Raw genomic sequence first — 11721 nt, forward strand, 5'->3', positions numbered from 1 at the left:
TCCAGGGAAAATGCTGAGTAAAAAGGATCAAACATTGAACATTCCCATTGAATGCAAAGTTGGGGGCGGGGCGGGGCAGCCCAGAGTCACTCTAGGGACCAACCTCCCTATGAGGGGGAGGGCAGTGAGATGGCTATGGGAAGGTGGCTTGTTCATGGGGGGTGGGCAGGGAGAGTGGGTGTCGCACCGGCGCAGCACTGGGAGATTTTGATGCAGCAGCAGCAGCAGCAGCAGCAGATACACAGTCCCGAGACAGACTTATAAGACAGCAGACAGAGCAAGCCAGGTGCTCCCGCAGGCTCTGGCTGCAGCGAGGAAGGCAGGACAAGCCAGAACTGGTGGATACCTCCTCCTCATGGCAGAAGGTCCTGGGACCCACTATTCTCCCCCTCACCCCCACCCTTCTTGACCTCTGAAATGTTTCTCTAGGTTTCTGGGCTGGCAGTGCCCTGCAGATGGTGGCTTTGGGACTCACAGGGAGTGGAAATATCTACGTGGACACCACCCTCCACGTCCCTCTGCCCTTGTCCCTCAGGCAAGGTTGACAGCAAACGTTTGCTGCATCAGAGCAGAAGCGGAGAGCGTAGTGGGGAGAGACTGTTTCCTTGAACCCCCTGTTTCCGCCATCATTTCCATAATCCCAAATTAGAAAGGCTGAGGGAAGGAAGGGTGGAGACAGAACGAGAAAAAGGTTAGAGACAGATGACAAAGACGAAGTTGTTGTAGAAACTTTCTTAGAAGCTGGGGCTTTGCCTGGCAACAGAGAGAAGGAGCTATTATTCTTTTCAGCTAGGTGGGCAGGCCACTCGCCAGTGGAAACTGTTGCAGAGGGGGAGAGAGAGAGAGAGAGAGAGAGAGAGAGAGAGAGAGAGAGAGAGAGAAAGAGCTCAACTCAGAAGGCGCTCACCTCTGGCCCTCAAAGGTGAAAAAGACCCAGCCCACCTGCCAGGCTCCCAAGGAGAGTCTATTCTCTCTCCCAAACACCAAGTCCCAGAATTCCACAACCCCAGATCCTAGGAGTTTACCTTCTCTCCTCAAAGGATTACCCCAGCCCCTGATCACCTGTTTTTTTTTTTTTTTCCTCCGTACATTTCAATGACTTTCCCTTCAACCTCAAGCTTTGGAGGCAGAGCCCAGGAGAGGACCCTACAAGTTCAAACCCTGCTGATACCATTTGTCACACACTCCATTCTATCCACAACCGCCGTAAAACCTCCAGGGAAGGCCGGCACCTTTTCCTACCAGGGGTCCTTCAGTGCCAGCACGGTAGGGCCCCTGATGGCCAGCGTCTTTTCATTTAGAAAAAAAATCTTTTGTGGCAGAATTCGTTCCTTTGAACAAATATCTAAAACACAAGCAGGAAAAGAAAGACCACTCAGACCCTTTCCCCACCCGACATACCTGAAATAGCCCGGAGACCAGCCGAACCAAAAGATGTTTTCTTCCATGAATAGCCAACCCCAAGTCATGTCAGGCCATCTAGAAAGGGGAGAAAATTAACAACAACAACAACAACAACAACAACAACAAATCATCGAACACTTCGAATTTAAGCCAGGTTTTCAGAGTAGGGAGAGATTTTTTTTTCCCCTTAAATCATGGAATACTGAGTCAGAACCCAAGGCCAGTTTCCAAAGAGAGAAACAAGATTATCTCTTGGCGAAGAAAAATAAACTTTGGTTCTCAGAAAGGAGACAGGTGGAGCTGGGGAACAGAGGGAGGGAAAGGGTACCGCAGGCTCAAGCTCTCCAGACAACGGGGGTGGGGGTACGTTTTTCAGTAGCTTGTAAAAATTTTTTTGAAGCCAGCTTGAAGGACAGGCGGTTGCCTTAATGCTCAGAGAGCCCGGGTTTCTAAGCAGCTTCTAAAGAACAGCTATGGATTCTTCCATTAGTATTAGCTCGAGACACCAAGTTAAGAAACCAGAAGTCAAAACAACAATAAAATAAAAATTTCAAAAGCGTTTTCAATTACCGAGTCCCGCTGCCCCTGTGGAACTCGCTGCGCGCCTTTAAGCGCTCCCTTTTCTGTCTGCGGAATTCCATTTGCATCCTCTCTGCCTGGGTGTCTCCCTTTCTCAGTGTGTGTGTCTCTCTCTCTGTTTTCACACTCTCCTCCCCATTCGAGCGAGGCCCACACCTGGCGCATCACTGCCGAGCCATTAGCTGCGGGTCTCCTTTCATCTTCGCTGTGGCAGACGTTTCTATTTATCCACTTGCGTTAGCCGAGTGGCGTCACCCGCCGTACTGTAATGACGATTGCAGCAGGAGGATGACAGCTTAGAAAGAAGAGGGCAATGGGGCTTCCTCCCAGAGGCGGTGCGGCACAGAGGAGCTCTCGCATCACAAGGTGACCCTAGCTCCCCACTGCCATCTCCGCGGTCGCCGTCGACAGCGCGCTGGGGCTACTCGGCGCCCTCCCAGTCTCCTGGCCTCTTTAGCTCCTTTTCTCGGCCAAGATTCCCAGGGAGCCTGGGGTTAGGAGCTTACTTGGGGGCTTCCCCCCTCCCCCTCCTCCGGAGAGCCCGGGGATGGAGAGCCGAAAGGACATGGTTATGTTTCTGGATGGGGGTCAGCTTGGCACTCTGGTTGGTAAGAGGGTCTCTAATCTGTCCGAAGCCGTGAGCAGCCCGCTGCCTGAACCGCCAGAGAAGATGGTGCCCCACGCTTGCCTGAGCCCGCGAGCCGGCCCTCCGACTGCCCGGGAGCGTGGCGGGGGAGGCCCGGAGGAGGAGCCGGTCGATGGACTAGCAGGCGGTGCTGCAGGGCTGGGCGCCGAGCCACGGTCTGCAGGAGCGGCCGTGCTTGGTCCAGGACCCCCAGTCTCCTCCGCCGACAGCCTCTCTGGCCAAGGGCAACCCAGTAGCTCAGACACCGAATCGGATTTCTATGAAGAAATCGAGGTGAGCTGCACCCCGGACTGCGCCATCGGGAACGCCGAGTACCAGCACAGCAAAGGTAGCCACCTTGCCCCTCCGCTCCCCGGTCAGCCCACTGCGCCCACACTTTACTTCATCTCAGGGCAGGTGGAAGATACTCCTTTCCCTTGGGGCAGGATGGCTGGGGTGGGCGTGGGGGGGCACCTGAACAACTCTTTTGCTTTCTGCACCTTGGTGTATGTGTGTGTGGGGGGGTGTCTCTTGTGTTATGGCATTGGTGGGACTGAGAGTGACAGCTGTGCCTTGGACGTATGTCAGGGTTGACACAAGTCCTAGGCTTGAGGGATCCAAAACGCACCCCCCCAAGACCCCCAGAGTTTTGTGGGAATGATTCAGCTGAGCCGGGAAGACACCTTCCTTCGGGTAGGGCAAGATCAAACGCTAGTCCGGGCAATTTGTGACTGGAGGGGTGCAAGGCACATGGAGACGCGGAAGCCAAGAGTATATAAAGGACCGTAAAATCGTGGCGGACTCTGGTCTCCAGAGTGCTGCAGCCCACCGACCAGTTTGCACGTCGGTCAGAGGTCCAAATTACCTTGTCACTTCCCGGGCCGGCGGCGCCAGGTCGGAAATGGTCCCAATGGTCTAATTGCCTTTGGTCTCCGGTTGCATTTGAAAAGGCGGGGATTGGGCCCTCCCCTCCCCCTTTCTCTCTGTCTCACTTCTCCACCCAAAGGAAAAGCAGCTGCAGGGGGCTAGAGCCCCACCCTTCTCTGGGGTGGGTCTAAGGGGTTGGTACTTTGACTACAGAACTCCTTCTCACCAGGGGCTAATGGGAGTGGGGGTGGATAGCGCAGAAGGGTGCCTTCTCTATAGATACCAACAATATCGACTCCTAGGAATGGAAAAAAAAAAAGGCGGGGGGGGGGAGCAGGAGTCCATCAGTAGACACACCTCCACAGAGCCGTGAGAACGGGTGGGAAAGGCTTGCATCTACATCTAGGCCATGGCAGCCAACACCACCTTGCTGAGAGTCCACCTCCATGCCCTACCATCACATCATCTGCTTAACCCAGATTCTCTACCATATCGTGTCCTCACAACCTATACTCAAATATTCCACTCCTGCAATATATGCAACCCAACACATTCTCACACCTGTGCTGGAATTCTGGCGCACACCCAAGCTCACTGCATGCCCAACAATCTACGATGCACTAACCTCAAGAGTTCATAGTGTTCCAGCCCATCCCTGCCAAAACATGAGCAGAGAGCTCAGAGATTATGCCCTTTACTGTGCCCAGGGGCAAGAGGACTGGGAACGTATAGACCCAGCCTACCTTAGGTACAGGTCTTCCAAACAGCCACATTAAGCCTGCCCCAAACCCTTTCTGTTCCAATCACCCAAGAACTCCCGCCTGAAACTTCCAGAGCGCCACCCCCCCCCCCATCAGTGACTTGAGGTAGCTTAAGGGTTCTCCTAAGGTCCCTCCTCCAGCCTGAAGTCTGCATTGTTTGTGTTTGTGTTGTGTCTCTGTGTCCACCTGTGTGCTCTGGGCTCCTATGCAGGGTCAGGCTCCGACGCACTGGGCGGCAGTCCTCACAGTGGCAGCGAGGTCCCCAAAAGCAACGGTGGCAGCGGCGGCAGCGGCTCCCAAGGCACTCTGGCCTGCAGTGCCAGTGACCAGATGCGCCGATACCGCACTGCCTTCACCCGGGAGCAGATTGCGCGGCTGGAGAAGGAGTTCTACCGCGAGAACTACGTATCAAGGCCGAGGAGATGCGAGCTGGCTGCAGCCCTAAACCTTCCTGAAACTACCATCAAGGTATGCTGGGCTAGGGCGACGCTCGAGACGGGGATATGCCCGGGTTAGCAGGAGGAAATGCCAACCGCTCATCTCCTGAATTGCAGCTGGGGAGTCTGGGCCTGGGCTCTCCAATCTGGGACACGCAGAGTTGCCCCTTGAAAGTCCCTAGGCAGCTGCTGCTGCCACGAGGTGATCCCGTCCTTTTCCCTAGGCAAATACACTAGGCAGGTGACTGCGAGTGACAAGGGAGTCCCTCGAAGGACAGGGATAACATGGGACGTAAATCTGGAGGAAATGCCTTTTACCTCCTTAGACCAATGGAGGCAGGCCCTGCTACTTGCACCCTCCTCACTCGCGCTGGGCAGGGCAAGTGGGTCCCCAGGTGTCAATCTGGGATGGCGGTGGGTGGCCCTGCCCTTGCTCAGCTGGAGTTCCCTGCCCTGTGGATATTGCTTCCCTACTACGCCCACCCCGAGTTGGTCCTGGGCCTCTTGCCGCCATCCAACGCCCTCCTCTCCTCTCCCCAGGTGTGGTTTCAGAACCGACGCATGAAGGACAAGCGTCAGCGGCTGGCCATGACGTGGCCGCACCCGGCGGACCCCGCCTTCTACACGTACATGATGAGCCACGCGGCGGCCGCGGGCGGCTTGCCCTATCCCTTCCCGTCGCACCTGCCCCTGCCCTACTACTCGCCGGTGGGCCTGGGCGCAGCATCCGCGGCCTCGGCCGCCGCTTCGCCCTTTAGTGGCCCGCTGCGCCCGCTTGACACGTTCCGCGTGCTGTCGCAGCCCTACCCGCGACCCGAACTGCTGTGCGCCTTCCGCCACCCACCGCTCTACCCCGGCCCAGCGCACGGACTGGGGGCCTCGGCCGGCGGCCCCTGCTCCTGCCTTGCCTGCCACAGCAGCCCGGCCAATGGGCTGGCCCCGCGGGCCGCCGCAGCCTCGGACTTCACTTGTGCCTCCACCTCCCGCTCGGACTCCTTCCTCACGTTCGCCCCCTCCGTGCTCAGCAAGGCCTCCTCGGTGGCGTTGGACCAGAGAGAGGAGGTGCCCCTCACCAGATAAGGGGTTGCCCTCGGGCTGCCGGCTGCAGGACGCCATGGGGGTGGGGGGGGGCCTTCGGGACTCCTCCAGCTACCCCTCTTCCCAGATGCAGAGGGGAAAGGGGAGGGTACCACCAAGGACTCAGCCTAGAGGATCCAGGGAGCCCCGGAAACGGCGGTGGCTGTCGCTGCTTGGGAGCAGGGATGGGGTGGGAAAGCAGAGGTTGTGAGAGCTTCCCCTGGGGAGGCCGGTCTTTGCCATTCTCCACCAAAACCACAACCCTGTCAGAGGTGGAGGCCTTGGTTCAACAGCTAAACAAAATTCAGCAGCAGCAACCCACCCCACACCCTTCATATCCTTCACCTGGGCCCCCACTCGTCTGTCAAGGGCAAGCATTGAGAAGGGAAATCGCTGTCTCGTGGAACAAAATGCTGTGTATGCAGAGCAGGTAGAGATTAATCTTCACCGGCTTTTCCAAAGCATGGCAGGGGGTTTGTTGATGGCCACACACCAGCCATTTAGGGGAGAGATGATTTACTGCTAGGGAGAAGCTTGCCCCTTGGCAAGGAACCTGGGGCTGTCTCACCTTCCGAGAGCTTCAATTACACAGCATCTTTCGGTCCTAGCCTCTACCAGCCCCTGACCTCGTTCCATATTTCGGGCTTTGTGAGATCTCGCAACTTGGCAACTCCAGCCTTCTCCTCCCCTTCTGTTTCACATTGGCAGGGGAGCTGCAGGGTCCCCAGGCAGCTTCTGTAAGGCAAACCTCTCCTCCCTTAACCCAGCACACACCCTGATTAGCAAGTGAACCGGGAGGAGGGTTTTTTGAATGTTGAATGTATGTATAACAATGATCACCACTCTGCAGGGCCACCGAGCCCGGAGCTGAGCTGTTATAACAAGGCACCCTGGGAAGAGCTTAGGGAGCGGAGACTTCTTACATCCTTCTCTTGGTGTCTCCTCACATGGCCACAGGGCCTTGGCTTTCAGCTGCTAGTAGAAACCCCAGCTCTTCTGGAGGACCCCGTCTCCACCTTTCACTGGGGGTTGTTTGGGAGCCACTCACGAACTCCTGTGCTCATCCTCCTCGTAGCCAGAGTTTGAGGACAAGGACCACTTTCATCACCCAATGCAAGCTTCACCCCACTGGGAGGGAGTGGTTCTTCCTGTAGGGAATGAATTTGGTTTGGTTTGGGGTTTTCCTTTGCAGCCCAAAGAATTTGCTGTTATGATTTGTTAACCATATTGCAATAAAAGCTGAACACAATTCTTACTTTAGCATTTAAATATAAATACTTTTTTTTTTTTTGGCAGCAGGGAGCACATTTACTATTTTCAACTTGCCAATTTAGCCACCATGGACACGGATAGGGAAAGAATAAAAGAGATGGACTCACATGAGGGTCGGTCTCCTAAGTCCCTGCTGGGCATTGGCAGGCTCCACACAGACATGCTGGAAGATGGAGGGCTATCTGCCAGCTACCTTGGGTGTGTGTTTGGTTGGTTCTGGAAATATCTGGGACTTGCCATAGATAGATAGCCCCACCCCAAGTGTTGAGTCTGTCCAGGGCTCACCCCTCTAACGGATGGATCTTTCAGTTGCTCCAATAGGGGGCCCCAGGATTGCCATCTCCTTGAGACCTTCCTCCAGCCCAACCCCAGATGAGATAAGTGGGCACTGACCCGTGCTGGACCACTGCAGAGAGAGCAGTATCTGCTGGTGGAGTCAAGCCTCCATTCAAGCATAGGAGGAAGTCGCTGGATGAGGGTTGGGACGGTCTGGGTGTGATCCATCCACATGCTGGGAATCCTATCTGAAGGATGGAATTCTGGGACTTGGGGTAAGGTCTCTGGAGGATCAGGGAGTACTTAGCAGTTCCCCCCACCTGCTCAAGAGTGGCTCATCCTGGAATTCCCGATCAAGAGCCTTCCTGGAGGCTAAGAAGCTTTAGATTGCGTAGCATAGCAGGCAGGGTTCTCCGCTGGGCAGGTGGGGACTCCACAAACCCCCCTCTGCCCTCTTGCATATAGTGGGCCCTGTCAGGAGCCTCCCACCGGCAATTGTATGCCCACTCTACCCCACCCCCAGGCCCTCCAAGTTCCCTCCAAAGCCAGAGGCTCCCCAGTGCCAAATCCCAGCAAATTTTGCACTTGCTCCGCATCGGGCAGAGATTGCTTGCGACAGGTAAATGGGCTGCGGGTTGCCTTAATGCCAGGCGTATTTTCAGTTAATAGGGAGGGAAAATGAGGTGTCTGCAGCGATATTGGAAAGTACAAGATCGATGATCCGGCCTCGTGTCCAATCAGCAGCCTTTAATTGACTGTATTTTCTGGGTAATTGAGCCTCTCTTCCTCCAAATTGAAGTGGAAGATATAACAATACATCTTGCCAGGAGGAATTACTCATTACTTCATAATGAAATTTCCCTTTTGCCAGGGTCTGCGGTTTGGCGGTAGGCACTTCTCACTCTATGGCCCTCCCACCCCTCATAGGGCTTAGCTGCCTGCACCAGGCCATGCCATCTGGCTTGGCCTGCCTCACGTTGGTAGGGAGAGTAGCGTTGACTATGAAGATACTGTCCATCTCTGACTTCAGTTTCACTCTGCATAAGGGGCAGGACAGACCAGGCAAGGGGCCTAATGTGGGATTGTTTTTGTCTTTGTTTTTTTAAGTTCTGAGTGTCTTGTCTTAGCTGGACCCTGGTATGGTCCCGTTTTGCCTGAGGCTCTGAGCTGTGGGCGTCAACCAGGGGCCGGGTGCACCTGTAAGCTTCATGTTCTGGATCTCCCCTCCTCCCCCGCTTTGGGGCTCTGAGCCCAAGAGCATGCTCAACAAAGTTTAGCGTTTCGCTTCCAACTCATTTCCCCCTGCAGCTTCTGAGTCCTGGCAGGACCTGCAGGTCTGGAAACAAGGTCCAGGGCTCAGCTTGGGTTTGCCTGGACCTGTAAGACTAACCACCCTGCAGCCCAAGTGTGCGCAAGGCCCGGGGCCCGTCGCTGGCTTGTTAGTGTGTGATTGATTGCCTTATTAAAGCGTGTTCTTGTAAGTGTGACCAAACTGATTGCATTGCATATGTTTGGGATAATGCTCATTTTAAACAACAGGATAAAGCGGATGAGCTCGGCAGAGCCTCGAAGACAAAATGATTCCGGCCAGCAGTTCCCTAACTCTGGCATTAAATTACCCAGTTACATAGCAAATCACTTAGTTCTTCCATCCTTACCCCACTTTTTTTTTTTTTACGGGGGGGGGGTGTCTTTGCAGTTTGATCGCATGGTCTATCCTACTGATGGCTTTTCTAGTCGCCATAACAGAGCCACCTTCCTAGACTCCAAACCTGTAAGGAACCACTAGGCATGCACTGGACATGGAGTCCTCCACACTCCAGGCAGCAGGAAAAAGAGCTTCAACATGGACCCTGTCACCCAAAGGACACAGCCCTAGACAGTCACCCCAAGTGGAAGCCTTGGGTCCTCACAGTGTGTCTCCTCCATCCGAAATGCCTTTATGGAAGTTTAAAAGATCCCTTTGTTCTCCAGGCTTCTCCTGCTCCATTGCTTCCATTATTCTCCAGCCGAGGAAACACCCGCTGCCATATGTCCTCCCGAGAGCATGGGTGTCACAGTGGACAGTTGTGGAAGATGTCCAGAAGGATGGCATACTCCAAGTGGGACGAGCTTCCTGTGCTGAGCATCCTGTCCCCGCACAATGAGGGATGGGAGAGAAAAAGAGTGTAGCAAGGTGTGTGTGTGTGTGTGTGTGTGTGTGTGTGTGTGTGTGTCCTAATCGTCTCCACTCTCAGCCATTAGCTGCAGCAGCATTTTTTTTCTGTGTGCCCAGTTCCCAACAAAGAAACCCTCAGCTTGTCTCCACTCACTCCTGACGACTTGCACTAGAGCCAAACTGCTAGAAGATTGAACTTCCTAAGGAACACCTTTGGGATATGTTGGAATTCTGATTTGTTCAAGATGATCACGGTCATCAGGACAAATCAGAAACAATGCCACTCTTCAGGGTGTCATTTGTAAGTGCGGTTGCACAGATTCGTTTGCAATCCCCAGCTGAAGCAGGTCTGCGTAAGAGAATAGATGCATCGGCAGATTTCTTCCTTCATGCCCCTCCTCCCAGGTTCTGCAGGGGCGGGCACATCACAGTGCAAGAGGAAAAACACTGAGGCCAAACTCACTGTTTACTCAATGTATGGGACCCCGGAAATGTTGACCCTAGGGGAAAAAATCAGATCCTAACTATAAAACCCATCATACTATCTACAAAACAAACAGAAACACAAAGTCGTTTCCAAAATTGCCTTCTCAGCAAAGAAGTATGTGATATTCTGAGCAGGAGGGAGAAAGATTGCCACTTAAAAATAACATGAAAGCATTAAGTAATTATTTAAAACAAGGCTGTTTAGAAAAATATTTGTATTTATTGCAGCTGCTCAATTGGCCTCGTTAAAGTCGGCAAGCATTTAAATTGTGTTACAATCTCATTTAAATCCTGCTCCGTTCCAGCAGGCTGAAGAGCTTGAATAGACCAATCACTTCATAATGATGATGAATGAGAAATTAATTCAGATACAAGCAAGACAATTTAGGCCTTCATCTGTTTAAATAGCCTTCCAATATTATTCGCGATCGCGGGTCACAGATTGAATCAATTGTCCAATCTTGTGAAAGTCGTATCCTTACATCTTCATCGAGATTATTTATAGCGCAGTGAGGGCTGCTGAAAGGTATACGCCGTTAACAGGGACAATTACTTAAAGGGAAACGTTTATAAAATGGAAAACAAATGCCAGGGTTGGTAACAAATGGAATCAAACGCCGCCATTCCAATCTGGCAGCTGGAGAGAAGGGAGCGGCCGCAGCCGCTCAGGAAGGGAGGCGGGTTTTGACCTCTCCAGGGCCCAGGTGAGGCCCAGCATTGAGGGCGCGTGCGCTGTAGCTGTCGCTGTCGCTGCCCGAGCGATCTCCTCATCTGGCCCCGGCTTGCTTTAGGTACTTGCGTTAGTGCAGGTGCCAGCCTGCAGTTTTTCCGGAACCTGCAACTTGAGGAACAAGGGACCCCCCGCAAGGGTCCCAGTTTGTGCTCAGGTCTCAGTTCCCCTCAGGCGGGACTCCAGCCTTCCTCCGGCCACCACTGCCAGGTGGCCTCGGGCCTTGGTGGTGGAGATGCAGAAGCCGTCCTGTGCGAACAGAGTGGAGGTGGCTGGTGGTTTTTGATCTCTGCAGACTCAGTCTCCTCTTAATGTAAGCATCCTTCTAAACCGAAGGCTGCGGAGGGCTCCTGGTTCTGTAGGCCCCTCGATTCGCTCCCCGCTGCCTTCCCATCCGAGAGCAGCGCCCAGGTCTCCCCACCCTGAAGTGTCTCGTCCTGAGTCTAAATCTTGAAATAATCTTTTCCCAAGAGGCTAGGCTCATTTCGTCCTCTACCTTTGTCCGGAGATCCTCTGCCAGGACCCATGGACTCAGGGTGATTGTTACGACTTTGAGGGGACAGGTGCCTTCCCAGAACGTCTATCCCTCTCCTTGGCTTGTTAGGAAAGACCGGCAGGGAGATGGGTTTCTCTGGGGTGAGTGCTACTAGCACGTTGAGGTTCTCATCTGAGCCAGCGAAAAGAGCCTGTCCTGGGGAGAGACAGAGAGCCTTCTAGGCGGCGCTCTTAGGGGGAAGTTAGTGGGGTGGCCTCAGAACACAGGAGCAGGGGAGATCCATTCCCTGCGCGGAGCCGGGAGGATGAGAGGAGAGCAAGGGGATCCCGAGAATACAGGAGGAATCCGTGCTGCACTCCAGTCCTGTCCTCGGGGTGGTTTATTTTTTATTTTTCATTTTCTTCTTCTTCTGTATTTCTCTATTTGAAACAAAAGCCCAACTAACGGGTTCCTGGCGCTCCCTCCGAGGACCCACTCCTGGGAGCGACTTTGATGTATTGCTGTCCAATTAGTGCCTTTAATTGGTGTCCTCGGGGACGGGCAGGCCGAGAGC

General features: G+C 54.0%; 1 protein-coding gene across 1 annotated transcript; it reads left to right on the top strand.

Moving 5' to 3' along the window:
• Nucleotides 1-1977: 1977 nt before the first annotated feature.
• Nucleotides 1978-6996, top strand: Evx1 (even-skipped homeobox 1). The gene is made up of 3 exons (XM_006982212.3): nucleotides 1978-2957; nucleotides 4448-4704; nucleotides 5214-6996. Exons 1-3 carry the CDS (start codon nucleotides 2531-2533, stop codon nucleotides 5751-5753), a joined length of 1224 nt encoding a protein of 407 aa, XP_006982274.1. The 5' UTR covers nucleotides 1978-2530; the 3' UTR covers nucleotides 5754-6996.
• Nucleotides 6997-11721: the final 4725 nt, after the last annotated feature.

This window comes from Peromyscus maniculatus, chromosome 3 (genome assembly GCF_049852395.1).
Source record: "Peromyscus maniculatus bairdii isolate BWxNUB_F1_BW_parent chromosome 3, HU_Pman_BW_mat_3.1, whole genome shotgun sequence".
NCBI classification, from domain to species: Eukaryota; Metazoa; Chordata; class Mammalia; order Rodentia; family Cricetidae; genus Peromyscus; species Peromyscus maniculatus.

What these genes read in the sequence shown, in the direction of transcription:
- Evx1 (XM_006982212.3), top strand. Translation starts at nt 2,531, where the DNA reads ATGGAGAGCCGAAAGGACATGGTTATGTTTCTGGATGGGGGTCAGCTT. An exon ending in CGAGTACCAGCACAGCAAAG is followed by an intron (nt 2,958 to 4,447) that starts GTAGCCACCTTG and finishes GCTCCTATGCAG; the next exon opens with GGTCAGGCTCCGACGCACTG. An exon ending in TTCCTGAAACTACCATCAAG is followed by an intron (nt 4,705 to 5,213) that starts GTATGCTGGGCT and finishes TCCTCTCCCCAG; the next exon opens with GTGTGGTTTCAGAACCGACG.